The sequence below is a fragment of the Panthera onca genome, chromosome F2 (genome assembly GCF_046562875.1).
Source record: "Panthera onca isolate mPanOnc1 chromosome F2, mPanOnc1 haplotype 2, whole genome shotgun sequence".
NCBI lineage: Eukaryota > Metazoa > Chordata > Mammalia > Carnivora > Felidae > Panthera > Panthera onca.
The window spans coordinates 81008775-81036376 of record NC_138356.1 but is presented as its reverse complement, the minus strand read 5'-3'; the positions used below and the strand labels follow the sequence as shown (position 1 = coordinate 81036376).

Sequence of the window (27602 nt, the reverse complement as noted above, 5' to 3'; positions counted from 1 at the left end):
CTGGCACCCACACTCCGGCCGGGCGGCCTTCACCTGACGCTCACTGAGCATCTGTGACGTCTGGGCCCCTGCCCGGTGCCGGGGACATGGGCAGGCTCCCGGTTTCAGCCTCTCCTTGGACACCTCCAGGGAAGGGAATCTCAGGGAAATCAGAGGGCGGGCCCCGGAGACTCAGGAAGAAAGGCAAGAGAATGACGGAGTCAGGGCTCTGAGTGACCAGGGCGGGCCGGGGCTGGTGGAGGCCTCAGCCCCAGCCCGCGGGGTGGAGGGAGTGACCACCCCGGCCCTGCCCACTCCTATCTGCTCACAGATGGCGGAGAAGTCCGTCCAGTTCCTGAACACGGACAAGTGGTCCAGGGAGCTGTTGTCGGCCCTCACCAAGCCTGACCAGACGCATCAGGAACAGCCCCCAGAGAAGGTGGATCGCCCCCTGTATCCCCTGCCCCCCCCGCAGGCAGCCCCTGTGCCCACCACACAGTCCCAGGGACTCTGTCCATAGGATGCCCACCTAAGCAAGGCCGAGGCCCCAGAAGGACACTGAGACCCGAAAGAAACAAAGGGCCAGGGGCCTGTGCAGCCAGATTTGATGTGGCACCGTTGAAACCCGTCAACACTAGGCAGGGGCATGAGGGTCCTAGAGCAGGGGCGTGAGGACGGCTACAGGAGCCCAGGGAGGCCATCGGGGTGGACAGAGGTGGGTCAGACCCAGGACAAGAAGCCAAACCTCCCCCCAGGCCTTTCTGTTCATCTACTACGGGCTGATCCTTCAAACTGAGGACAATGCCACCACTGTGAGGACACACCTGAGAACGCTCCTGGACACGTCCCACCAGTGGCCCAAGCAGCGGGAGGTGAGGACCCGGCCCCCAGCCTAGCCCCCAGCCGCCTGACCCTGACCGCAAGCTTAGCCCGATCCCTGCTCGTACCCTGAGCCCTGGTCGGGCCAGACAAAGACACCTGATCCTTTTCACACCCTGAGTCCTGACCCTGGTCACACACTGAGCCTACCATAACTTGGGTCCTCTCCTCTGTCACACATCTATTTCCTGGACCCTCTTTCCCTCCTCTGGCCCAGGCTCAGAGCTAGTGGGGGCAGGGGGAGGTTACAGGCCTCCAGAGAGTCACCGCTCCCCCCTGCCTCCCACACCACCTACCCGCCCCCATAAGAGATGCCCTCACAGGGTTGGGCCAGAGCTGCATGTCCTGAAGAGCGGGGGGGGGGGGGGGGGGTGGGAGGGGGTCCCCGTGACCTTGGACGAGTTCCCTGCCTTTCTGGGCCTCAGTTTCCACACCCCCAGGCGAGAGTCCAGGCGTGGTCCTGTGACCGGCACCGGTGACCCTGCTCCCCCGCACCTGTAGGGTATCGCGCTCACCGTCGGGCTGGCCGCGACCCGCCACCTGGACCACGTCTGGGCCGTCCTAGAGCAGTTTGGCCGGAGCACACCCGTTAAATGGAGCCTCCACAGCTTCTGCCTGAAGGTTCTGGCTCTGGGGCGGTTGGGGGCCTCAACGAGGGGCTGGGCATCAGGACCCCCACCCTCTACACGGGTCTGGGCGTCCGAGAGGGCCTCTGGGGATAGTTAGGGGCACAGGCTTTGGACCAAGCCTTCTGGCCTCCAGTGCCACCTGCAGCGTGACCCGCGTGCCTCAGTTTCTCCTCTTGAATAACAATTCCTCCCTTCCCAGCCGTTGGGATGGAAACGTGGCTTTGAAACGTCTGGCACACAGCAGGTGCCCCGGTGACATCTCGCAGTGGCTGTGCTGGCCGCTGTGTTTATTAATGGCCTTTTGACACGTGCCCTGCCTGTAACATGAGACGAGGGCCAGAGGGCGACCTTGTGCCCCTGCTGATGGGCGGCATGCCCCCCCTCCCCCGTCCTCGCTGCACCCCTGGTCACTCCTGCAGGCAGAATCAGTGTCTGGGGCTGCATGAGGGAGCTCAGGACAGACGGGGGAAGAGTCACAGGTAGGACAGACAGCCCAGCGGGGGCCGGCCACCTCCTCGGGCCCCACAGCCGGCAGGTGTCAGAGCAGGGACTGGAACCCATATCTCCAGCCCTCAGAAGGGGCCTAGTCACTGACAGGGAATGGAGGCAAGTGGTCCTCAGGTGACCACCTCAGGTGGTCCTCAGGTGTCTCAGATGTCCCCCCACACTCTCTGGGCCTCCCCCGGGTCTGAAGGTCCAGAGCCCCATTACCATCTCCCTAGGTTGAGGCATGGCCTGCTGGCCCCCAGCAGCCCAAAGGGGAAGTGGGCCCCCAGCTCCAGGGGAGGGGGCTACGCCAAGGCAGGCAGCGTGAGGGGCTAGGACCCTGGCCAGTTCTGGGAGAGCCGAGTGCCTCGCACACACCTCGGGTGACCCCACAGTCCCATTCCAACCCCCCAGAGAGACGATTCCACTCTTCCTATTTTCCTCTCACGGTAAACTGAGCCTCGCAACCCCTCAGAACCCTTGCCCGCAGTACCCGCTAGGGTGCAGAGTACTTCCTGTCGCCGCTCCCCCGGGGGCGGGCCAGGGGGACCCTGACGCCCTTTTTCTGTCCCCACCAGGGTCAGAAATCAGAGGACCCAAAGTGGAGGTGGGTCAGCAGCACCATACTCCTCGCCTACGGTCAGATGGCGGTCAAGGCCAAGGCGCACATCCTCCCGTGGGTGGACAACATCTTGTCACGGATGGTCTTCTACTTCCACTACAGTTCCTGGGTATGGCTCCCCCGGGCCACTCCTCTGGAGCCCAGCCTTGACACAGCTCAGGCCCCACCAGAACCTGGGTCAGAGAATGCTAGGACCTTCCAGGGCCTTGGGGCACTCCTCCCCACCCTTACCTGACTCTGAAATCAGGAGGAGCCAAGCCTGGCCTCCTCGTTGTCCCACCTACTCACCCCGTCGTCCCACCCAAAGCTTCGAGGGCTTCCGTGGTGGCCCCACCCCCACATTCTCCTTGGCTTTCACTCTGGGGCGTTGGAAGGCCCGGAGATGCCCCATCCCCTCCCCAGGATGATGGCCTGCTGACTCTGTACTCTGCACCCAGGGCGTCCACCCCAGGGGGCTAAGAGGACCAGGCAGCCCGGTCAGGCCATCGCATCCTTCAGATCTTTGGGCTCTGGGTTGCCACACATCGAGTGAGGCGAGACATTGGCTTCTTACTCCTGACCTTGACATGTTGTCAACATATTCACATTTTTAAACAAAACCACACAGCTCCCCCCTCAAAGTCCTACCTATGTGGCCCAGCTGCAGATCTCTGCCGTACTCCCTCAGCAATGCCCTGCAGCCACATGTGATGGTGGCGCTCTCTCCTGCCTGTCCTGTGCCCCCTCCATCCCCTGCTCCATGGCCTGACCCCCATGCCCCCATGCCAGGACGAGACCTTGAAGCAGAGCTTCCTCACCGCCATCTTCATGCTGGTGGGGGCCATCAGCCGCAATGAGGGGGCCCACAGCTACGAGTTCTCCCAGATCTCAGAGCTTCTTGAGTGTCTGATGGTGAGTCAAGGTCCTGGGGCAGAGGAAGGGGACCCATGAGAAGGAGGAGACTCCTCCCTCGGGCCAGCAGCATCCACAAGAAGCAGGTGTTGGAAAGGGGCAAATAAGTTGGATTTCTAGGGCGTGTCCAAGCCCCTCACAGGCTCTGGCACCTGGGAACGCTCCATGCCCCCCACTTCTCTTGGTTCTTCAGTGACCCTGAGCCGGCCAGTTGTGTCCACCTCCCAGCTGATGTGGCTGAGGCCCAGAAAGGCCAGCACCATCCATTCTGCTAGCACCATCCCAGCTCAGACCACTGCTCACTAGAGATTTCAGGCTTACAGAACCCCAGGGTAGTGGAGGAAACACACAACCGCTGGACAATTACAACTGTAATAATAAAATAACAGTTTACTGAGCTCCCATTCACTGAGCTCCTGCTGTGACTCAGACACTGTGCTTTGCACACCTTGCTTCACACCTGACATGTGTGCAACAACACTCTGTTATTTAAGTAACAGAGTAAGCAAAGCTTGGGGCAGTGTGGAGACTTGCTCAAGGTCATGCAGCCAATATGTGGCAGTCAGGGTGCAGACGTGACCTGTCTCACTCTAAAGGCTGTGCTCTAGTTCTCTAAGTGCAGCCAGGCCACAGAGGCCCCCGTGGGTGGGTGGGAAGCTGGAGCATGATCCCGTGGGCCATGGGGTGCCAGGCACTGGGTTCTTCAGCCAGGGATGAGACTTGGTGTCAGAAGTGTGATAAGCCCAGGCCTGAGTCACTCAGCCTTCACCTGTGGATCTACAGGTCTTGATGGAGAAGGAACCCCAGGACACACTGTGCACGTCAACTCGCCAGCAGACCATTCACATCATCTCCAGCCTCTGGTACGCTCCCCAGCCCCACCCAGGGTCAGGCCCCAGTTCAGGCCTGTAAGAGGCTCTCAATAAACAGTATAGCTATTGTGATTAATTCACACCTCAGAGAATGAAAGTTTAGCATCATTTGCCCAAAAAGAGCCACCGAAGGTCCCAGTGGTGTAGCCAGGGCTGGGATGAGACCAGTCTGTCCAGTAAAGGGGAGCCTGAGGTACAGGGCTTATGAAGCACCTGTTCCCAACCAGGCCATGCTAGTCCCTTACAAACCCTCCTGGAATTCAACCTGCCCAGGAGGCCCTGTAGGCCAGCGAGGCAGAAGTGTATATTTGAGTCTCTGGTCAAGGACAGAACTGGGTGAGGGGCTGCTGCTCGGGGCTTGTCAAATCTGGTCTACTCTGGCTGGGGGCCCCTTTGCAATCACCGGCCCCCACACCCCTCCCTCACTGCCCTCTACCTCTAAACAGTAAACTGAGGCCGCCCCTGGACTTGAAGAGGAAATCACGGCTTCTGTCCATCTGCCTCCGCAGTGTGTTCGCCCTGCCACTGATGGACGTCCTGAAGAAACACACCTGCCTCTTCCTGGAGCCACCCAACATACAGGTGTGAAGCTGGCCCATGTACCCCTCCAATGAGAGGGGCCCCTTGGGCAGGCATCCGGCTCTGCCTGCTGTTCATGGCTTTGGAGGGGGTGCAGGCTAGATGGCAGAGCCTTTGACCCCCCATAGGATAGGGCTGGGGACCCTGAACATGTTTCTTAACTTCTCTGAGCCTCCATTTGCCCAACTGTGACATGGGGGTGGTAAGTGTGGAGCTAACAGTACTTAATTCTCCAGATAAAAGGGGACACTGGTGCGCTCTACAAATAGGAGTATAAGTGACCTCTCTCCCTGCCCACCCAGAGAGCAGCCCTGAGCTGTCTCACTACTTAACTGCTCTCGCCCCACCCAGGCCCCAGCAGGCCCATCCTTTACTGGGCCGGATGCCCCCCTCCGCACCTCATGGGCTCTGCAGAAGGCATAAACCCATCCTCCTGGGGCACCACCAACACCTGCGACCCGAGTGTTTACCCTAAAGGGCAGGGAACTGGTGTTAACCGAGCACCTGCTTTGTGCCAGGCCCCGTGTGTATGTTAGCTCACCTTCCCAGCAGCACTTGTCCACAGGGTGAGGAAACCAGCTCAGAGAAATGGAAGTGTCTGGTGTGGGAGTCGGGGTAGAACCCCACTCCTGCCCCCTGGCCGGGTCCAGACTGGACTGGGACAGATAGGCACTCTGGATGGGGAGAGTGCAAGGGGTGCCCTAGGCCCCGGACAACACCACACCTCCAGAAGGCCAGGGCCTGTCCCCACTCCAACCTTGCAGGAGCCTAAAGTGCCCCCATTACCAGATAACAACATCATGGCTGGCTCACCTAGGGAGCTTAGCCGGGTCCCAGACGGTAGGCTGGGGGCTCCTGCTCCTTCCCATTCAATGTGCATCAACACCCAGCAGGTGGGGCTGACCTCACAACCAGTTCTCAGGTGACGAAGGTGGGCTCAGAGAGCTGAAGTGAGTTCCCCAGGGCTCTCAGGGGGTGGACAGCCCGCGCCCAGGGCTCCGCTCTGACGCACCCTGACAGGAGGCGGGCTGGGCACTTTCTCTGGCTGGCTCCCTCCATGAGCACGCCCGGTGAGCCGAGCAGCAAACATTGGGGGTCTCGTGTGAGACCCAGGAGGCAGGACAAGCTGCGTAATTTGCCCCAACTAATGCAAAATGAAAATGCGGGCCCTTGTTTGAAGCTTAGGAAGAATTTCAAGATGGGACCGCAAAGCAGGAAACCAAGCACTCGAGGATCCTTCTGGGTGCCAGGTCTCGCGCAGGTTGCTTGCCCGAGAAGCCAGCCCTGCTGCAAAGGAACTTACCTTGGCCACAGAGAAACCTGTGACCTTGGGCAGGTCTGACCCAGACTGCCCCCCGCCCAATCTCCCAGCTGCCCAAATGGGGCTTGTGCCGGGGCCCTTCCTGGATGTGGTGTGAACGCACGTGGTGTGCAGCCTGGCCACGGGGGTGTGCAGGAAGGGGCACCACTACCATGGAGAGGCCAATGCACTGGGGCCCTGCAGGAGGCCTTGGCCCGCAATCGCAGCCGGGGCCTGGTGGCTGCCCTGACCTGCTCCACCCCCCTGCACAGACCCTCTACAACAAGACCTTGGAGGCCCTGGACCAGATGCTGCAGAGCCTCATCATGCAGAACCCTACGGCCGACGAGCTGCACTTCCTGCTCTCGGTGAGGGGCGGTGGCTGGCACAGTGCAGGGGCGGGGCCGGCACAGGCCGGGCCAAGGATGGACAAGGGAAGGTGCCCGGAGGAGGCAGGGTCTGAACTCCGGGTGGCGAGTGGCCCATGAACTTGGAGGCTTGAGGGCTGTCCATCTTCAGGGATCACAGCGGCTTGGGGGAACTGGAGGGCAGGACAGCAGGTGCACCTGGTGGGAAGTGGGCCTTGAGCGCCACACTTTAGGGGGGCTGCTGAGGAAGCAGGCTGGGACCTGACCTCCCTCCCCTGAGACCTCGTTCTGCAGCCATGTCTCCAGCTGTGAGGAGGGCTCTCACAAGCCCAGCACCCCCACCCTCTCACCTTGACCGGAGGGAGACCAGTCAACAGGCAAGGACAGTCCAGGGGCAGGGGAGGAACCAGAGATAGGACACTGGCTCAGCTGGGAGGGTTGGAAGTCAGGGCCAGTGGACTTCACCTGAATGAGGACCGAGGAGGTCATGGGGTAGAGAAGGGAAGGGAAGGGCCCAGCAGGCAGAGGGCCCCGCCGAGGGGTGAGCAGCCTGTGTGAGCCCAGGATCAGGACAGACAGAGATTCTGCATGGCTGCAGCTTGGGGAGGGCGCTAAGGTGGCGGCTGAGGGTGAGGAGGGGGGTTTGGGTTAGGTTAGGTCCAGCCTGGAGGCCTTGTGGGGGCGAGGGGAGCCACAGAAGCAGGGGCCCCCAAGCTGGGTGCACCGATGGAAGTCAGGTGTGTGCCTGGCGGGGGTGGGGGAAATGTCTGCATTTTCGCTCACCCCCTTCCCCCCCACCGGGAAAGTAGTGTGTCCCCTCCCCCTGGCAATGTTGGCGACAAACCACAGCAGTGCCGGGAGTGGCTGTGTTTGCCACCGATGGAAGTCACAGATGTGGTCATAGGACATCGCTGGGTCACAGAATCTCCAAATACCGTTTCCTGCATCCGACGTCAGAATCACTGACTATAAGCATCCGTCGCTTTAACAAAGAGGCTCAGATTTGGCTTAAAACTGTTGAGTGTAACTGCTTCAATATGTGTTTGTATCCCTTTGTGACTCTGTGCAATTATGTTGCGCACAGAAAAGCACTGTTCTGTACAGGGGTGCGTGTCGCCAAAGGGGTTCAAACCCAGGGGCCTCCAGGGGCTTTGAGCAGGAAACGACCTCTCCTCTCTGGCAGAGCTGTCTGGAGCAGAGGGGTCAGGAGAGGCTGCGCAGAGGGACAGGGGAGGGCAAGACCTGGGGAGCCATGGACCAGGGTGGGCGAGGCCTGAGTCGGGGTGGGCAGGGCCCTGCTGAGGAGGCGGGCCGGAGGTGAGGGGCGTGGCTGGACCGGGCGTGGTCTCGGCCAGGGTGGGTGTGGCGGAGCCTTGCTGGCCAGCTAACCGATTGGGGGTCGGGGCCTGAGCCGAGAGGTGAGCCGAGAGGTGAGCCCAGGGCTGAGCAGGGGGTGGCCCCCGCGGAGCCGGGGGACGCGGGGGTGCCCGGCTGCAGCACCCCCTCTCTGCCCCTGCCCACCCGCAGCACATGTACACCTGGCTGGCGTCGGAGAAGACACACGAGCGGCAGCGGGCTGTGCACAGCTGCGTGGCCCTCCTCGGATTCCTGAGCCACGACCTCTACCTGGATGTGAGTATCCAGCTCGCAGGCCCCGCGCCCCACGGCCCCTCTGCGGCCCCAACCAGGCCACCCTCCTCGGGCTCGTGGGGTTCCAGGCCCCCTGGACCTCTGCCACCAGGGCAGCACCAGGACAGTGCCCTACAACACGCCCATGCAACCCCCTTTCTACCACACCAGGGAACAGGCAGAGATTGGGGCCCCCTGCTCAGGTCCTCCCAGCTGGGCTCTGAACCCAGATGCCTGGACCCCTGACCCAGCAGGCTGGGCTCCTGTCAACGCGCTTTGAAGCCTCGGGCAGGTTCCTCTATGCGCTGAGCCTCAGGGTCTCACCCATGAAATGGGAGGAAATGAGTCCTCAGAGGGGTGCGGCCCTGCCCCAGTCCAGGTCAGTGGTGACTGCGGCAACAGTCGCCATCCACCGCGACCCCCAGCGAGTCATGCCTCACAGTCTAACTGCCATCTGTCGCTGGAGCCCTTGGGCCGAATGAAGTCGGCACCATCAGGGAATGAGCGCTTGTGCGTTTATCAGCCAAAATCAGCACTAATTCCTTAGGGAGATTCGTGGGACGTTGAGAAAATTAGTTTCTCTGAACGTTGCCCGGCCGGGGTGTGTTTCTAATGAAGGCGGAGAGGTGGGCATGGGGGCAGGGGGGACGGGAGGGAGCGCTCCCTGCACAGACGCCTCCTTCATTCTCAGGGTGAGGGGGACCCCTCTAGAGGGGCTCAAGGGGCCTGCAGGTCATTCAAAATCGATTTCCGCAACCCAGGACCCGGACTGCGACCGGGGCAAGTGAGGCGCTGACCTGGGGTGCAAAATTTACCCAGACACCAAAACACCCCACAATCAAGATAAATAAGGTGGTGTTTTGAAGCAATCTACTCAGCAAATGGCGGCAGCTGTGGGCTGGCTGCCTGTTGTTATAAATAAAGTTTTATTGAAACCAGGGCGGGGGTTAGGGCCAGGAGAGCGAAGCACCATGAGGTAAGGTGGTGGTAATGCAGGGCCAGACCGTCTCTAGGTACAGTTTTGAAACTGTGTGCATCAGGAATTGTTACATTCATTTTGACTTTTCTAAATATTGCATTAAAGTATTCTTTCTCTTCGTTTCTGAGTTTGGGGTCAGCCCCTTAAGTTGTGCCCTGAGCTGTTGACTATAGCGGCCCGACTGGGTGGGCAGAGCCTGGGCCTGGGGTCCCGAGAGCTGAGTCCCAGCCCTGCCACATGGTTGGAGGGGATGCATTCTGATGCTGGCCGAGCTGGGGTGAGTGCACAGCAGAGGGGAGACCCCACGGTAGGGTCTGGATTCTGTGGTTCCCATACTTTCGCTGCAGGCCAAAGAGGACTTCAGGAGGACTGGGCAGCTGGTGGGCATGCTGGGGATTTTGTGCCAGGACCCTGACAAGGCCACCCGGCACTCCAGCCTGGAAGGGTTGGGCCACCTTTACCAGCTCCTGATGCTCCAGAGAGGTGAGCCTCCGAGGGCCACCACGGTGGACCCACGGCCACCCTGACCACAGCCTCAGCTGAGACCACACCCACACTGCTGAACACAGCCCATCCCAGATCTGCCCCCAAACCCACCTCTAACCCCAGCCACGGCCCTGGAACGCCCCCCGCCCCCAGGCCCACTCACACTCCCGTCCCCATAAGGGCACAGGCCTGACCCTGGCTACACGCGACCCCACCCTAACTCTTGCCTGTCCCAACCTAGACCCCAGCCCACCTCTGCCCCGCCCTCACCCTCGCCCAATCCCGCCCCTGGCCAGCGAGGGAACTTCCAAACGTGGAGGCGCAGGCCCCCAAGCAGCTCTCCCAGGCCAGCGAGGATGGGGCCCCCATCTGGAGCAGCGGAGACCAGCAGACAGCTCCCCCCACCCCCCGTGAGATGGCATTCCCGAAGGATCACATCTTCCAGCTTGGCAGCTCCCAAGTCATCAAGGTCAAAGCCCTTAGAATGGTGGGTAGGTCCGGGTGGGGGGAGGCCTGGCCGTGCTCTGCTCCGACCCCCCACCACAGGGCTTCCAGCTGTTGGGGTGGCCCTACTGCACCCCTGGGGGGATCAGACCCCGAGCCAGGAGTAAGTATTAAAAAACCAAGGCCGGGATCTCACCTGTGTCTCTGGTGGTTAACTGAGAGTGTTTGGAGAAGTCCGTGGCCCCTGGCCTGGGACCTGGGAGTTGGGGGAGAGGGGATTGGAGGGAGAGACCAGGGACAGACCCTGGGGTCAGCAGCCCAGGCCTGAGTCCCAGCTCTGTCCCCCAAGGCTGTGCAGCCTAGACAAGCCCTCGCCCCTCTCTGAGCCCCAGCTTTCTCCGTAAAATGAGCAGGCTGGCATTGTAAAGTCCTGGCCACCATGAGCACCCGGTAAATGGTGGTGTCGGGACGGCTCCCAGGGTAGACACCCTTCCCTGTAAGTCTGGCTTTTGCGGGATGAGAATTCTGCAGAAATATCCCTGAATTCCTCATTTTCCCGGGGGGCCTCTCAACCCTCCGAAAGCCAGACCCTCCTCCTATGAAGGCAGAGCACGTCTCCTCTTGCACGGTCACCTGGTCTACCTCAATCAGCCTCTCGGTCAGCAGCCTCGGGGAGCCCAGCAGTTCCCCCAAGGCCCCTCTCATCACCCCAGGGAGGTCCCGTAACTTTGTGACATCCTGTGCCTGATCTGTGTTCTCTTCTGAACATGAGCGAGTCTGAGGCACTGAGTGTGGGCTGGATGCTGGCGTTAACTGGACAAGCCATGTTTCCTGGAGCCTCATGTTCGGAGTGGGCAGTCCGTGATGTCTCCACCTGGTGACTTTGCTCGTCCCTTCCTGGTGTTGAGCCCATGACTGACAAAGACCCCTGTCCTTGGCGTACTGATCGGTCTCCCCCTGTTAGACCTTGGGCACTCCAGGCCAGAGGCAGGGTCTTGCCAGGGCTCAGCGCGAGGCCTGGTGGTAGAGCCAGCCTTTGATAGATACCCATCAAGTTGAACCAAATGAAGAAGCGTTTGCACGCAGCTGGTAAGGGCTACAAATATTCCATTAAAAGTATTAAAATTATTTTAACATTCTAACCAGCAGCTAATCCTAATATTCTCACAGACATTTTACCAAAATCTTAGAATAATGATTCTAATGAATATTCTAACATCTGTTATTTAACACTTATTTTTATATCCAATAAAAATACAAACATCCTAACAGACTTTCAAACATTTCACCAAATAGGCTAGCATGCAAAGAAACATGTTACCTCCTTCAACATCCTTTCAGACTTCAAACCTTTCTGTCAGCCCCTGTCACCAGCATTCTATCTTCCTCTATCAGACGCTCCAGTCGGAGCCTTCCAGTAGAACTTTCCGAAAGGATACAAGTGTCTCTGTCCACACTGTCCAAGGTACCCAGTACTGAGCACTGGAAATGTGGCTAGTGCTGCTGAGGAACTGAGGTTTTAAATGTTAGTTAAGTTTAAGTTTAAATAGGTACGTGTGGCTGGTGGCCACCATATTGAGCAATAATGCTCGAAGTCTTTCTGGAAGGTTCCACCCGGGCCAGCCTCGGGCTCTCAGAGACTATAGTCTGAGGCTATGGAGCAGGGGTCCCACCCACCACCTTGCATCTCCTCCAGAGCCTCTTTATCACCCCAAGCGGCTCACGGTCTGGACTTAGAGTCACTCTTGGGAGAACACGGGCAGAGGCCAGTTGGGCTCTTGGGGAGGCCCTAGCACAGGACGGGAGCCCTGGGCTCTGGAGCCAGCCTATGCCGTGGTAAGGGCATCCACGCTCCTCTCTGGGCCTAGGGGGTGACCCAGGTGACCTTGAAGACCCTTCACAACTCTGAAGTTCAAGTGCTCTTTCTTAAAATCATGGAAGGAGGGCTGGGGCTTGGCCTGGGGAGCAAGCACCCAGCGGGACGGAGGCTGGCAGCTGAGGAAGCCCACGAGGCGAGGACAGGGCAGAGGAGGGGAGGAAAGGAGGCTGGCGGGGCCGTGCAGGTCCCAGGACAAGCACTGGGTCTGAGTGAGGAAGGGAGCCATGCCTCTGCCCTACCGTGGGCATCACTCTCTCCCTTCCTGCCCCCGGGCCGTGGCTGGCTCAGAGACATGTGCAGGTGATCACGTGTGGTCCCGGAGGAGAGGGGCTCAGAATTACGGGGTGCTCAGAAACCCGAGTGGCCTGAAGCAAAGGGAAAGGGAAAGCAAAGGCAGGAGCGGACACCTGGGCACGCGTGACCCACAGTGACGGCTGCCCTCACTCCTGCCGGTACAGGAGGTCATGAAGCATCTCACGGTGGCAGAGCTGACCGACCTCATCTGGACAGCCATCGACGGACTGGGATCCCCCAGCTCCTTCCACGTGCAGGCGGCCGCCAACATGCTGCTCCTCGCCATCCAGGAGCACGGGGCCGAGCTGGAGACGGTGAGAGGGCCGGGGCACCCGCTGAGGGTGGGCCGGGACGGGTCTGGGGGCAGAGGGACGCCCGGCAGCCAGCACCTGAAGCCAGCGTCTCTGGGCCAAGGCAGCGTCCCCGAGCTCAGCCCCGATGGGGGAGCCACAGACCCCACCCTGACAAGTTCCACTGAATGAATGAGTGAGCGAATGAATGAACGAATGAACAAACGGCCCAAGCAGGTGTCCTGGGGCCCTGAGTGGTGTTTGCAGGCTCGTGAGGCACACGGGCGCTGATGGGACAACTGCTCCAGGCTCTGGCGTAGCACATGGGGGAGGAGAAGGCACAGACCTTTCCAGAAGTTCCCGGTCCAATGGGCGGGGCAGACACGGACAGATAAGGACTGAACAACAAAGGGAGTGCACCCAGTGGGGTGGGGGTGGCCCCCGGGAAAAGGACAATTGATGACGCGTCTTGCAGATGGGGAAGCCCCAGGCGGGTGAGCAAGGGCACCGAAAGTGGAAGGCGAGGGGCGTTCCAGGCTCCCAGAACAGCGTGTGCCCAAGTGGCCTGCTCGGGAGGTGACGAGGCCGGTGTGTCTGAGCCTTCCGGTGACTGGGCAATGTTTGGACAGAGTTGGAGGGCCTCTCGTGCCAGGGGAAAAGGTGGTGGGACCTCTCTCCCCTCAGCCTGGGACTCCCCTTCTGACCAGGCATCCGGGGCGGGGACGTGCCTCCCCTCAGACTTCCCCGGGCAGGGCTGGCCTCCCCCATCAGACCAGCTCTCCCCCCTATATCCTCTGCCTCCCTGCACAGGTTGCCAAGCTGGGCCGAGCCATTCACTTGCAGCTCTGCTCTGTCCACATCCCCCAAGCCAAGGAAGTCGCCCTGCACGCCATCACCCTGCTAGCCCGGAACCACACCTCGGAGCTGGTGGCCACCTTCCTGGACCCCTCCATACCCTTGGACAGGTGCCCGGCCCCACCCTCCATCCTCCCCCGGGCGGGGAACAGGGCCCCACCCCCAGCTCTTCCCTCCTGCCTGCCCCCTCACAGCGGCCCACAGGGACCCCCACAGGCCTGGGTGCAGGGAGGGAGCCTGCGTATCTGTTCGCTTCCTGCACGCCTCCTGAGGCCGGCTCCGGGGGGCCACTGCCCACCATCCCGTGCCACATAGGACACCCCGGCCCAGCCCCTGTCACCCGTCGCCTCGTGGACCCCAGGCGCGCCTGAAAGACCCCAGCCAACACCTCCTCTCCCTCCCCCACCCCGGTGGTCACCGCGGCCCTTTTGGGTGGGGCTGGCTTTCTCTCGAAGCCCTCAGACCCCCCCCACCCCGAGTCTGGAGGCGGGCCAGCCACACTCTGCTGCCAGAAACCCCGCCCTCAACCCTGCACTCCACCTTCACACCTGCCCCTGAGGAAAAAGCACACATTTTTCATTCCCGGCCACCCACCTGCAGCTCTCCACTCCCCCCCCAGCCCCCCGCACCTCTGACACCGCACTCGGCTGCCAGCCTTGCTTCCACTCCGCTGAGGAGTCAGAAGGCACCGGAAGAGAGCTCCCTCCAGCTCCCAGCACCCGAGACTTGTTTCCAGAAAGATTTCCGCTTTCCACGCTGTTGTTCGTAATTTCGAGGGTTCTGGAGGGTCTGTTTTGTTTTGCTTTGTTTTGTGTGTGTGTGTGTGTGTTTGTTTGCATTGGGAACAGAGAATGTCACCTGCTTGATGGAATTTGAGGATCTTTTGAACAGCCGTTGCGAATGTTGTCCGGGCCCCCGAGAAGAAGGTGTCTTTTCCATCGTCAGGCGCAGAGCTTGAAGCGTATCCTCAGAGTTGCCCTATTGACTGTGTTGTATATGTATTTAACCGATGTCCATTTGGATCTGTCTCGTTCTGAGAACAGCACGCTGGAGTCATTTCTAATGCACTTCTATCCACGGACCCCTCCGCCTCCCGCAACTTCTACCTCGTAAAGGTGGTTGTCATGGGATCTGTGCAGACACACAGCTTCCTGAGCAGCCGTGACGTTGGGCATGATCGAGTGCACTGCCCTGTCACATGTAATGCTCCGAGGGCCCGCAGCCCACTGTGTCTGTTCTCAGGACAACAGGTGCACCTGTGCTCGCCTACGTTTCCGCGTCGGCCCCGCGTGTATCTGTCGTCCCACAGACAGCGTGGAGCCCGGTTTCGATTTGTGATCCAAATTGGAAGTCTGTTTCTTTTAACCAGGGAGCTAAGTCCTTCCTCCACACTGATCGATACGACTGGCTTGTGGAGTCTCTACCCCATCCTCATATCCCGTCCTGGTGTGTGTTTTATTTGTTCTATTTCTTTTTCTACGGGAGATGTGGTCTTTGATCCTTAATCATTTTTTCCATTTAAGAAAATGATCCTTAATCCTTTTTTCCATTTATGGGTTCACCTTTTGTAGTCTGCTTTATCCATCTTCTACGGGTACCTTCTACCTCCCGGCCACCTGCCCATAAAACCAGCAGCGAGACTGATGTCCTCTGTGCCACCCCTCTTCTCCTCCTGTGTTTTCAGCTGCACATGTTCACTTGGCCGAAGTCGGCACTCAGCTCAGCTCTGGCCCCGACACGCGCCCCCTCGCCTCCCCTGGAGAGCCCTAGTCCTGTCCTAAGTGGACGAGCCCGTCTCTGACAGGCTGGGGGGGGGGGGGGGCAGCTCCAGGCCGCCCTGGGCACCTGTGTGTCACAAGTCATGTGCCTTGAAGGACAGCTTGGCTGGTCATAAAATCCTTGGTTCACACTTTCTTCTATTAAGTCTAATGACAGTAATCTTTTTGCCTTTGTAAATATGTTTGCCTTTGCAAGAGGTCTTTTTTTTTTTTTTAATGTTTACTTATTTTTGAGAGACAGAGACAGAGCACAAGCAGGGGAGGGGCAGAGAGACAGGGAGACACAGAATCCAAAGCAGGCTCCAGGCTCCGAGCTGTCAGCCCAGAGCCCGACGCGGGGCTCAAACCCACGAACCGCGAGATCATGACCTGAGCCGAAGTCGGAAGCTCGACCTCCTGAGCCCTCCGGGCGCCCCTGCAAGAGGTCCTTCTTCCTGGACACCTTGGAGCGTGTTTCTTTACCTTCGAAATGTAACTGTTTTATTAAGAAATGTCTCAGAGTTGATCACTCTGTGTTAATTCTCGCAGGGACCTGGTAGACTCTTTGACTATGTAGGTTTAGGCCTTCTGCCATTGCTGTTACTGTTTCTGGAAAGTTCTCTAGGTCATCGCTTTAAATATCAGTTCCGATCCCCTGCTGCGTTTCTCCTTCCAGACTGGGAATCGGAGTGCCGTCCGTCCGTCCCTGGCCCGCCCTCTGTCTGCAGTACTTTGTCCTCTTTGCTCCTCCCCTGGGAGCATCTTTCTGCTGTTCCTCAATGCCCCTCAGCTTCCGTCTTAGCCCTCTGGGCGTCTTGCGTTTTTTCCACCTGTGAGATGATGTCGTCTCTCCCACCTCTTCCTGGAACTCATCCACTCCCTTTTCCTTTCTTCGCTGAGGTTTTTCTTTTTTTTTTTTTTTTTTTTGAAGCGACAATTCGAGGTGGCTTTTCCTATCTGTCGGTGCCGGCTGGAGTCCGTGGGGCTGCAGGGGCCGTGTGGCCTCACGGCCTTGTCTGCCCCGGGCTGCTCTTTAGGGAGGGGTTTCCTCTCTTGTGAACTGACCGTCTTTCTCGGTTTGGTTTTGTTGTTGTTGTTGCAACACCTCTGTGGACCTGTTCGTTTTGTTCCCGTTCCTATAAAACCCTAGTAGCGTGTTCTGTAGGATTCCAAGTTCAATGGCACCCTCTTCTGTTTAGTGTAGCAAAGTCCAGATAATTTAGGAGATTCTGTGTCTTCGTGGCAGTGAAAGGGGCCTGTGCCCTCCAGTTGGGGTTTTTCGAGTGTTTGGGGGGGTGGGTTCCTTTTTCTGTTGTAGGGCCTTAACTTTTTCTCTTTCGCATTGTCCCTTTTGTCACCCAGTTTCTCTAGCCAAAGCTCTCAGGGTCCCCTTGACTCTCCTGTCTACACCCAGACCCATCCTCAAGGATCCCAGCAGCACACCCTCCCCCTCACCCCTGTGTCCCCAGCCCTGTCACCACCCTAGTCAGGACATCGCTGGCTGCCACGGAGTCCCTGGCCATGTCCACCCCTCCCTCCCAGCAGCCAGAACAGGGCTTCACTAGTAAGTCGGACCCCCTCACTCCTGTGCTGCAAGCCCTCCGGTGGCCCCATCTCACTCAAAGTCAAAGCCAAAACCTTGACAGTGGCCAATAAGGTCGTGAGCTGGCCCACTCTCTCCACCCCGACCATGCTGGCCCTGAACATACCAACAACGGCTCTGAGTCGGGGCCAGAGGCCAGGGCCACATGGCTTCCCCCTTACGTCCTCGGGTCTTTGTTTGTGTCCCGTCCTGGGGACGGCTTCCCCGCTGCCCCACTAGAAACCGAGCACAGCAGATGCGCCCTCCCGCTGTCTCCTGCGGCCCCCTCCCCTCCCCTGCTCTGTGCTCTTGGTCTGACGTGCCCTTGCTTGCTGGCTGAGCCGCGCTGTAGGGGTCGCTCCCACACGGGCAGGGATTTTACCCATTCTGTCACTGCTCTGTCCCCAAGTTCACTGCCCACACGTGACCGTGCTGAGCACACACGTGCCAACAGAGCAAAGTAGAAACCGTGGCCTCTGGGTGCCCTTGCTCCTGAAGAAGCCTGTCACCTAAGTCCCTCCAGGCAGGCTCTGCCCCCAGAGAATTGCCCTCGGTCACACAGCTGTGAGGGCACAGAGCAGGGACTTGGGCCCACGTCCTTCTGACAGCAAGGGCTGCACTCTTTCTAGGCCCCACCCTATGCTTCAGAGTCTCAGAAAGCCTCAGAGCTGTCGTGCCCGCCCAGCCCAGGGCTGTCTGAACACTGGGGTGGGGGCTCATCCAGGCCCCCGCTCTGGCCTCCGGACCCCACCCCCGCCCCTCCAGGAGCTTCTACCCAGCACGCAGGCCCACAGACCCCGTAGCACAGAAAACAGAGGGCCGTCAGGGTCACCGACCTCTCGGGAGCCCCAACACCCTGCCTCCCCAGGTGTCACGGGCCAGTGCCTTGGACCAAGTGGAAAGGTCACAGGACCAGGCTGGCCTGGCCCCCAGCCCCAGCTGCTCTGTCACAAGGCAGGGCCCCGATCAGGGCAGTCCTCTCTCTCTCTCTCTCCAGTCCTCAGTGTCCCCATCTGCAAAATGAACACAAGTTAGCCTAAAGCTCTGATGGCCCCCACTCGACCCAGTTCAGGCCCGGGGAGCTGGACCCCAGCAAACCCAGGCCAGGAGGAGCCAGCCGGGGCAGGCCTCCAGGCAGAAGTGCCAACGGCTGAGCTGGTGCAGGCCGGGTGGGGGAGGAGTGCTCGCAGCACACGTGGAGGCCCGGAGCGGCAGAGGTCGGAGAGCAGGGGTCAACTGGACTTTGGAGCCACTGAGGGCGACAGACAGACTCAGAGTCTGTAGCTGGGGTGCGAGGAGCCTGGAGGACAGACCCCGCAAGTGAGACCCAGGAGCACGGACCAGGGGCAGCTGGCCCGCTGTCCATGGCACATCCCCCAGGCCGCACACACACACACACACACACACACACACACACACATACCCGTCCACACCACCCTTCGTGGTGAAGGCGGTCACCCTGAGATGCTCTCCTCCACCCCCCAGGCCCCCGGATCCAGCCCAGCCTCCTCCCTCCCCCTCCCCTTCCCCCACTACTCCAGGCGCCTGAGACCCCGCTCACCGTGGCCCGCGCTGTGGCAGAGCACAAGCAGGGCTGGCCTCACGGCCCCTCTTTGCCCACAGCCACGTCTTCCAGTTGTGGAGGGCCCTGGGGGCCGAGCGCCCCGTGAGCCGCCTGGTGGTGGCCACGCTGCTGGCCTGGCTGCAGGAGCGGCCGCTGCCCCCCGGGGCCAGAGACGGCAGCCCCCCGCCCGAGGATAAGACCTGCCTGCGCTCGCTCACCGTGAGTCTCTGCAGCCACTGCCTCGACGCGGCCCCCAGCCGCCACCGGGCAGACCCAGACCGGCTTCCCGTGTGCAGACACCGGTGGCATCCAGGGCACCCGCTGTGCTCCAGGCTGGGGGAGGGGGAGCCCCGTCTCCGGGCCGGGGAAGGGGCACGGCCAAGGGCTGAGCACGTCCTGGGGGGTGGGGCTACGGAGCCCGTTTCTACCCCCTGAAGTGGGACGGCGGTGGTCCTGCAGGGCTGCTGAGGGCCCTGGGTCACACGGGCGTGTCCCCAGGATGCCGGACGCGCTGTGTGGGTGGCCTCACAGCCCGGGGGGCTCCAGGAGACAGGTTCCGGCCGAGGAAGAGCGGGGGCGGGGGGGCGATGGAGAACCCCTCCGTCCACACTTGGGCTCTGGGGCTGTAGATCTTGGAGGAACCTTTGAGGCCGCCTCCTGCACCCCCCGCCCTCCTGTAGGAATCCCCCCAGCCCAGCTTTCCTCCTTACACAGCCGCAGGAGCGGGGAGCTCACTTCCTAGCACGGCCACACCTGTCCTCCGCGGCTGGACTCTGACGAGGCAGCCGCCGTGGCCGACCCTGTTGTCTCCCCGGCTGAGACACCCCCCCCACCCCCAAAGCCCCCTGAGCAGCAGCCCGGAGCCCGCAGGTGCCCCTCCCCACCCGGAGCCCCCAGGCTCGATTCCGTCTGAACGTGGCCGCAGAGGGGGGGTCCACCCCGTGCCCGTGCAGCCCCCCGCCCTTCCCCTTAACGCCCTTCCCGCCAGAAACCACACAGCAGCACGGGGTCAGCAGGGGGGTCTTGTCTGTGTCCCTCCACACCCCGAGCCCTGGCCTCCCTCTGTCCTGACTGCTCAGCGCTGTCCCCCCACCCTGAGGACCTTCCGGATCAAATGCTCCGGTGGGCACGGGAAGCCTCGGGCCACCGTCCCCAGGCTCGGGAGCTACAGCGTGTCCCCTGCCCCCTGCCAGGCCATGAACTTGCTCCATGAGCTGCAGTTTGCCGGAGAGTTCAAGAAGGCGGTGCAGGAGGCCTACCCAGAGCTCCTCCTGGCCCTCCTCACCCAGACGCACTACATCTCGGAGCTGAACCTGCCCGAGGAGCCCCAGCCCCGCCAGGAGGCCCAGCCGCTGGCCACGCCCAGTCCGCAGAGGTAGGGGGGCGTTCAGGCTCCGCCTGCAGGGGTGAGGCAAAGACCCCGACCTCCCAGGGCTGAGAAAGCAGGGGCACGCCCCACGGCACCAGGCACCTACTGTCCCAGTTCTGGAGGCCAGGGTCCGAGTTCAAGGTGTCGGCAGGGCCGTGCTGCCTCTGAAGCCTGCCGGGGAGGACGCTTTCTGCCTCTTCCTCTCCTGGCTCTGCGGGCAGTCTCCGTGTCCCTGGCCTGTGGACGCGTTGCTCCCGCCTCTGCTTGCCTTGTCACCTGGTGTCCTCGGCCATGTGTCTCTGGCTCAGTTTCCCTCTTCTTGTAAGGACACCGGTCATGATGGGTTAGGGCCACCCTAAGGGCCTCATCTTAACTCGATTGCATCTGCAAAGACCCTGTTTCCAACTAAGACCACACTCACAGGTATGGGGTTTAGGACCTGGACATAGCTTTGGGGTGGGCGGGGGGGAGAGTCGACCCCCGAGCACCGTCACGGCCAGCGCCACAGTCACGCGGAGGGACTCAGGGCAGGCATGTGGCTGCTTTACTTGCTCCCCGAGGGTCGCTGGGCAGCAGACATCCTCGGTGACAGGACACAGCACCTAACGTCTGCCCACACCGGGGCACCGGGTCTTTCCTGAATGTGGTCCTTGTGGGGGTTCGGCGAGATGTTTCTCGTCCTCCCCCATTGTACAGATGAGGAAACCGAGGCTCAGAGAGGGTCAGAGGCTTTCCCAGAGACACACAGAATGCCCTCGAGTTGCTGAGCTAGTGCCTGTGGGATGGCAGAGGTGTCCCCCTGGCCACCGCTGAGCCCGTGAGGGCAGACGCCCCTCCGGGTCGCCTTGCGCATTGCTCTGAGCCCTGTACACTTTTGCACCGACGTGGGCGGGTGTGGCCTGAGCGGCGTGGACGGGACCTGCGTCGGAGGGTCCGCGCCCCCGTGGCGCTCAGCCACGGTTCATGCCGGCTGCCGCGCCCTCCCTCCACGCCAGGTCGTGTCTTGAGAAACCCAACAAGCAAGTCTTTAAAACCCACGGGGACCGACTCTTTTCATTTGTTTGTATTATGATGTGTTTCACGTAATTTGTCAGTTTTAACAGCTCTCCCCAAGGCGCGTCACTGAGAAAAAAATGCCACTTCTTCTCGTATTGCTTCTGAATTCGAATGTGCATAAAGTTCTTTTTTTATTCACATCAACCGTGCGAAACGCATGAATCTTCCCTAATAAGCTAATAAAAACGTTCTCCTCCCAGAACGTACGTAGGAGGGCCAGGAGGGGGCTGCAATGAACCAACTCCCTCCGTCTGCTACCCCCCCTCCCAGCCCTGCCCCTGCCCACCCGGGTCCAGCCTCCAGCTCCCCCTGCCCCACCTCCCACCCCACCCCCCCCGCCGCTCTCCTGCCCTCTGCGCCACAGCCCAGATCCTAGTCAAAACACATCCAAGGCCTCATGACCCCCAGCCTCTCCCCACTTAATTCAGAAAAAGCCAGATCCTCGCAGTGGCCCCGAGGCCCCTCTCCCTCTGGCTCCCTGTTGCCGCCTCCGGGACCTCATTTCTTGTCACACGCCCCTCACTCACACCCTCTGCTCCAGCCTCTGACGTCTCCCCACTGTTCCTTAGACCCCGCGTGTGACTGCCTCGGGGCCTCTCACTCCCTGCTCCCGCTCCCCCCGATACCCTCACTTCTTGCCGGGGTCTCCGACCACCTTCTCTAAAACGGTGGTCCTACTTCTACCCTGCCGCTCCCCCTCCCAGGGCCACTGCCTGACAACTGTTATCTGTGCCCCGTAGACCGGAAGCCCCCAGAGAGCCGGGGTGTCTGTCTGTCTCGCCGGGGGGAGCAGGGGTGCCTGTCCGTCTGATTTAGGGCTCCCCCAGGGAGCAGAGTGTCTGTCTGTCTCACCGGGGCTCCTCCAGGGAGTGGGGGTGTCTGTCTGTCCCCCCCAGGGAGCAGAGGTGTCTGTCCATCTGATTTGGGGCTCCCCCAGGGAGCAGAGGGCCTGCCTGTCTCCCCCAAGGAACCAGGGTATCTGTCTGTCTGACTTGGGGTTTCCCCAAGGGACATATCTGTCTGTCTCCCCCAGGGAGTGGGTATCTGTCCATCTCCCCGGGGCACCTGTCAGCTTCTTACCCAGGCCAGCTGGCTGGAGATGCTCAGGCAGCACTGGCCTCTCCCTCCCGGACCTCAGCCCCGCAGCCTCTCTCTGGACAAGTCCTCTCCAGGGAGGAGGGAGGTGGCCCAAGCAACTGAGGGACAGGCTCTCCGACCCCCCTGCCTGGCATAGTCCACCGGCTCTGATTGGCCGGTCTTGGATCACATGCTCACCCGTGAGCCAATCGCCTCGGCCACGGGGGCACATGGGGCTCTGACCGGGTGGGGCTCCCACACCCTCCCTGGGGCTGGGACAGGACCTGAGCCCCCCTTGCCCGGAGGAAAACCCGAAGGGCCCAAAGGAAGGGCAGGCCAACCAGCAGCAGGGCCAGCAAATAGTCCGGGACGGTGGGGACACGGGCAGCCACTGTTACCCAGCGACCCCTGCAGTCCAGGGTCTGACGCCCGGCGGATGTGGCACCATGAAGGGGGACACAGGCCAAGGAGGGGATCGGGGCACCCGCTGCTGAGAGGCCTCCTGTCTGTGGTGCCCCCAGCAGCATGGGGGTGGCACCGGATACCAGGGAGCACCCCAGTGAGGCAGGATCAAGCCTCTGAAGTCTCTGACACCCTGCTAAGCTGGGCCAGCCTCTGGGACCAGCAAGTGGGGGGTGGGCATGGCACCCCTTCCCCAGCAGGGCTGCAAAGACACCACCGCCCTCCCTCTGGGTCCCTTTCCTTTGGATCTCTGACAAACAAAGCCTCTTTCTTTAGAGAGTTAACTGCTTTGGTCAGTTCTCGGCTGGGTTCTCCTCTGGGACCCGTCTTGCCCCATGAAGGACTTCTCATCCCTTTAGTTTCTCCATCATGGACCAACTCTCTCATTCTCATGGGGCATCTGATTTCTCTTCATTTCAAAGACACTCTCTTGGACCACTTCTAAGTACAGCCAACATATTTTCCTTTTTGCCCTGGCTTCCAGGAAGCTCATATGTAAAGTTAACATTCGGAACCTCCCTACAGTACTTGGTGCTTCCTTTTTGTTTCTCACCTCCTTCCAATTTGTTGTCTTTTAAACTTTAAGCTTTCAAGGTAAAGCTCTTTATTTAAAACACTGTTCACAGTCCTGGTTTTTGGCAGTTGACAAGGAGCAAACGAGCAATTCATAACGATATGCTCTTCGGTCCCGGATCTGAGATCGAAGACCTCATCCTAACCTCCCCTGTGAGCACTCGGCCCTGGACGAGTGGTCAACACTCCGGGCCTCGGTCAAGGCGAAGGTGAAGGGTTTGATGGCATGACCCCAGCCCCAGCATCTTCTTGTCCGTTTGCCCGGCGGGCAGGGGCCCTGGGATCTGCAGGGAGATGTGACTTCCCAGGGATTGAGCAGGGAGGGGCCGACAGAAGGCACAGGACTCGGTCCCGCCTGTCCTCTCCTTACCACCCCGGGGCCCCCACAGCCCTGCCCAGACCCGCCTCCATTCCTGGCCAAGCCCGGCCCCTGGCCCCTGGCTCGGCGGTGCCCCTGCCTCCCGTCCATGCTCCCTGCGGCTCTTGGAGGAAAAGAGAGGTAGAAGGGCTACCTTGTCAGCACTTGCAGGGGGACCACTGTGTGCCCCACTGGCAGCACTTAAATATCGACGGGTGCTTGCTGTGTCCCAGACCACGCTCATCACCAGAGGCAGGACCCTCTGCTAGGGAGCTCACAGCCCCATGGAAACGCACATGGGGGTCGGGTGACAGCCCGGTGACAGTTGGGTGCTTGACACTCTGTGCAGAGTGCCCTGAGGGAGAGTCATCACCTCCACAGAGGATGACCACCTATCGTGTAGTCCCTGAGGACCCAGCACCTGGGCTGAGACCTCACTGATGGTTGAGGTCCCTGGGTGGGGGCTGGGAGGGCACAGAGGCTTGGGGGGAGGGGACAAGCGGGGCGGGAACAGGAAGGAGGCCTTGAAAGCGGCCTCCACACCGAACAGTGGGGAGCCACGGAGGGCTCTATGCAGAGGGAGTGGCAGGGTCCAACTGGCACTGGGGATGGGTGGTCAGAGTGGGCAATGTCCAGGTGAGGGAGACCCAGCGCTGCCCTCCTGCAGCTAACATGTGACCAGGGGACTCCCGAGAGGGCGTCTGGACTCCAGGTCGGAAAGAGGAGGCCGGGCCTCATTTCCGCGTCGTGTTCCTGGGAACAGCAGCAGTCGGGGCCTGAGGCATCGGCAGGTCAGACACACGAATCCAGCCCAGTGTCCAGGGCAGGCTTCACCCCTGCACCCTCCCTGCTGGCCTCGGCCCATCTGCATGCACGGCCAAGGCGGCGGAGGCCGGCGACAAAGGCCACCTCGAGAAAACAACCGCCGTGGCGGGAACGTACAGGGGTGCAGCCGCTCAGAAAACTGTGGCGCTTCCTGAAAACGCGGAATCAAACAGGTTCCCCGTGGGCTCCAGCAGGCCCGCTTCCGGGGTTTGGGTTGGGGCCCCTGGAAATTCCACCCCGGGACACTCGGTTTGGCAAATCTGCTCAGAATCGTGCTTGGTCCTCGCTGATAGCCTCGTTCCGGGAGCCGGCTCACACATCCAGGCCGATGCGAACCTGTCGCGTGGGGCCAGGACGGACGTGACGAGGCGCAGGGTGGCGGGGTGGGGGGAGCCGGGCCTGCCCTCCTGGGCCCTCGCCCTGTGTCCTGCCTGCAGTGCCTGGACAGCCCTAGGCCCGTGACCGAGGTGTCACGGTGCAGGTGTGGAGCCAGGGGCCTCGCTGCTCTTCTCCTCTGCTGCCCCCGGCCAGGCGTGTGACCGGGACAGACAGGGCACTGGATCTCGAGCTCGCCACCCCGCTCTGCCGTGTGTCCGGCAAACTTTCTTGAGTTCGCGTGTGCATGCGGCCAGCGGAACCTGGTTTCTCTGCGTCCTCTGAAAGCAGAGGGGTGTCAGGAGTGCCGAACGGACATTTGTCTGGGCTTCTGTGACGCCACACCCCCCAGCTCTCCTCCTCCCTCCCTGCAGCACCCTCTTTGTATTCTTGGCCCCACATTCAAAGGGCACCATCCCTTTAAGGCTCAGCCGGGACCCTCTGTACCTGTGACTTGGGAGACCGCCGATCTCCGAAGCACCCTCCAGCCCTGTCCCCCGAGCTGCAGCCTTGGAGAGCCAGCCACGGACGCGATGCGTGTCCTCTGAGGCTCTCCAAGCACACCTCACCCTGACTGTGCACCAATCCCATCTCAGACCCTCCCTCCTAGAGGGGGCACCCTCCAGGCCCTGGCCCCGGCAACTGACCATAGGGCACAGGCCCGGGCCCGAGTGTCCTCACGCTGCCCCCTCCCCCAGCACAGCTCACCCCCAGGGAGGCCTCCAGGCCGCTGGGGCCCTGAGCCCAGACAGGAGCCGGAATGTCCCTTTCCATCCAGGGCGGCGGGGCACCCTCGCCGGGGGCAGGGCTGGCTCGGTGACCCCCTCTGCTCCCCGGCAGGACGTCGCTGGAGGCCCTGAAGGGTCTGCTGTCCACCACGGGGCACTGGCAGGACTTCGCCCACCTGGAGCTGCGGGGCGCCTGGGAGCTCTTTGCCACCACCCGCACCTACCCGCAGGGCGTGGGTCTCCTCGCCAGGTAGGAGCGGGGCCAGGGCAGGGGCCAGGGCCTGAGCCGGGCCACTGCTTGTCCAGGAAGCTGGGTGTATCGACCACAGTGACGCCTCGGGTCCGCCTGTGAGCACGGCCCCGCGAACTCACACGTGCGCGCACACGGCCCTCTGGCACGGAAGTCGGTGCCCCGGTGCCTGGCCACGTGCACGCCCACCGGGGGCCTGTGGACACGGGTGTCTTCTCCCAGCCCCACCCCTGCGGAGGCCGCCTAGGGGCCTGCTCCTCGTGTCCCATAGGCCCAGTCCGGGGCCGGAACCCAGTGGGTGGCCAGCGGGTACAGAGGGACATAAGGGAATGGGGGCCCACCCACCCGCAGGGACAGCTCTGGCCGCTCAGCCCCAGCTGGGTCAGGTGATGGTGGGAGGGTGGACGCCAGGTCGAGCCTGCCACGCTGCCCTCCCCCTGCCCTCCCCCTGCCCTCCTCCCTTCGCCCCAGGGCCATGGTTCAGAACCACTGCAGGCAGATCAAGGCAGTGACCAGCCAGCTGCTGTCCAGCCTGCAGAGCAAGGAGAAACGGGAGCGGAAGACGGCCATCCTCATCCTCGTCGAGGTAGCGGCCTGGACAGGGGGAGGGGAGCCCCTCAGACCCAGCCCCCTCCTCCAGCCACCTCGGTGCCCCATCAGGACCTTTCGTGGGCGGAGGCCCCGCCAGATGGACCCCTCACACCCGTTCCTTCCCGCTCCCGTCTCCAGGGCGGTCCACAGTCTGGGGCTGGGTCCCCCACTTAGCAGCCCCCCCGTCAGTGGCCCGGGAGAACCCATCGCTCCACCGGTCCCTGCCCCCACCCCTACAGAGCTGGTTGGTCAGGCAGAGCGGGGCTTAGGTCGCCCTGAGCCAAGAGGGCACAGGTTAGAGCAAGACAGGCGCTGGGCGTGGCAGACTTTGCAACTGAGGCAGGGGCCACGGCAGGGCTTGGGCAGGGGGTGGGGAGGGGGGGGTGCCGTGTGGCATGTCCCTAACTGACCTCAGTGGGGAGAAACCCAAGTCAAAGCCTGCTGCCACTCGCCACCCCACCCGCCACCAGCAGGGAGGTCCAAGCCACCCTCCCCGGGGCTCTGTCCCCACAGGTGTCCCGTGAGCCAGGCCATTGGCCCCAGTCTTGCCGTGTGACATTAGGCAAGACCCCTTCCCCCTCTGGGCCTCAGTTTCCGCAGCGAGACATCAAAGAGTTGATCCAGCTGGGAAAGAGGATTCAACTACTTGTTAACCAAGATACCCCCGGGGGTGCTGGTGGCTGCCCTCCCCAACACCCCTGCCAGACCCCGGGCCTGGAGCCCTGCTCCCGGACACACGCGGAGGCTCCCTACGAGAGCCTGACCCGCCCGCCCTCGGGGACTGCCCCAGTTCCTCTACAGCCCCACGCTGCTGGAGGTGCTCCCCAGACAGGCCGTCCTGACTGTGCTGGCCCGAAGCCTCAGGGATCCCAGCCCCGAGGTCCGCACGTTGAGCCTACAGGGCCTCGGAAACATCCTTTTCCACCCGGAGAAGGTAAGGGCCCGAGGGGCCTCAGAGCTGGCGCGCGCACACACACGTGCCCACCAGGCCTACCGGGTTGGAATCCTGGCTCCGTCCCTCACGGCAGTGTGGCTGGGACACATGACTTTACCTCTCTGAGCCTCGGTGTCCTTATCGGTGGACTGCAGTTGGGGATGGTTCCTTGGCAGGGTTGGGGAAGGGGTAGAGTGGCTGCTCCCTGGGGACGTTGTATCGTCCACACCCGGAGAGGGACAGTGCTATTGCCGATGACAGATGCCTAGGGGGAGCCCACAGGTGGCACCCAGGCCAGTCCACAGAGGGGAACGCCCCCGAGAATCTCAGAGACGGGGGTCCTCCCACCCACTGCTCACCTGTCTTCTCCATCCCCTTCTGACCCCCCCCCCCCAGCACCCACCATCACTGGAACGGCCCACTCCCATAGTGAATGGTGGCGGGCATCATCAAAGAGGCAAAAATCGATCTGGCCCTGGATGCCCGACCTTGCCCCCACGGTGGGTTCCCAGGGTCCCGTGCAGTGGTTAAGCGCCCAGGTGATACACCAGGATGCCAGGGCCACCCTGTCCTCCAGCACTTGCTAGCTGGCGAGTTTCTTCAGCTCTCTGGGCCTGGGTCAGTGTCCACATCTGTGAAA

The 27602-nt window shown here is 61.5% G+C and overlaps 1 protein-coding gene across 2 annotated transcripts in view; it reads left to right on the top strand.

Annotated features, from left to right (window-relative positions):
- LOC132664582 (maestro heat-like repeat family member 5) overlaps window positions 1–27602 on the top strand; it is a 64141-nt gene that overhangs the window by 26896 nt on the left and 9643 nt on the right. For both annotated transcript variants that reach the window (XM_060611415.3, XM_060611416.3), the window contains 18 exons: window positions 311–418; window positions 735–851; window positions 1360–1479; window positions 2552–2704; window positions 3364–3486; window positions 4270–4349; window positions 4805–4940; window positions 6510–6605; window positions 8133–8237; window positions 9561–9696; window positions 9996–10168; window positions 12481–12630; window positions 13417–13571; window positions 18424–18583; window positions 19558–19739; window positions 25300–25437; window positions 25909–26023; window positions 26819–26962. In XM_060611415.3, the coding sequence (XP_060467398.3) occupies window positions 311–418; window positions 735–851; window positions 1360–1479; window positions 2552–2704; window positions 3364–3486; window positions 4270–4349; window positions 4805–4940; window positions 6510–6605; window positions 8133–8237; window positions 9561–9696; window positions 9996–10168; window positions 12481–12630; window positions 13417–13571; window positions 18424–18583; window positions 19558–19739; window positions 25300–25437; window positions 25909–26023; window positions 26819–26962 (2391 nt within the window). The remainder of the gene's footprint in view (window positions 1–310; window positions 419–734; window positions 852–1359; window positions 1480–2551; window positions 2705–3363; window positions 3487–4269; window positions 4350–4804; window positions 4941–6509; window positions 6606–8132; window positions 8238–9560; window positions 9697–9995; window positions 10169–12480; window positions 12631–13416; window positions 13572–18423; window positions 18584–19557; window positions 19740–25299; window positions 25438–25908; window positions 26024–26818; window positions 26963–27602) is intronic.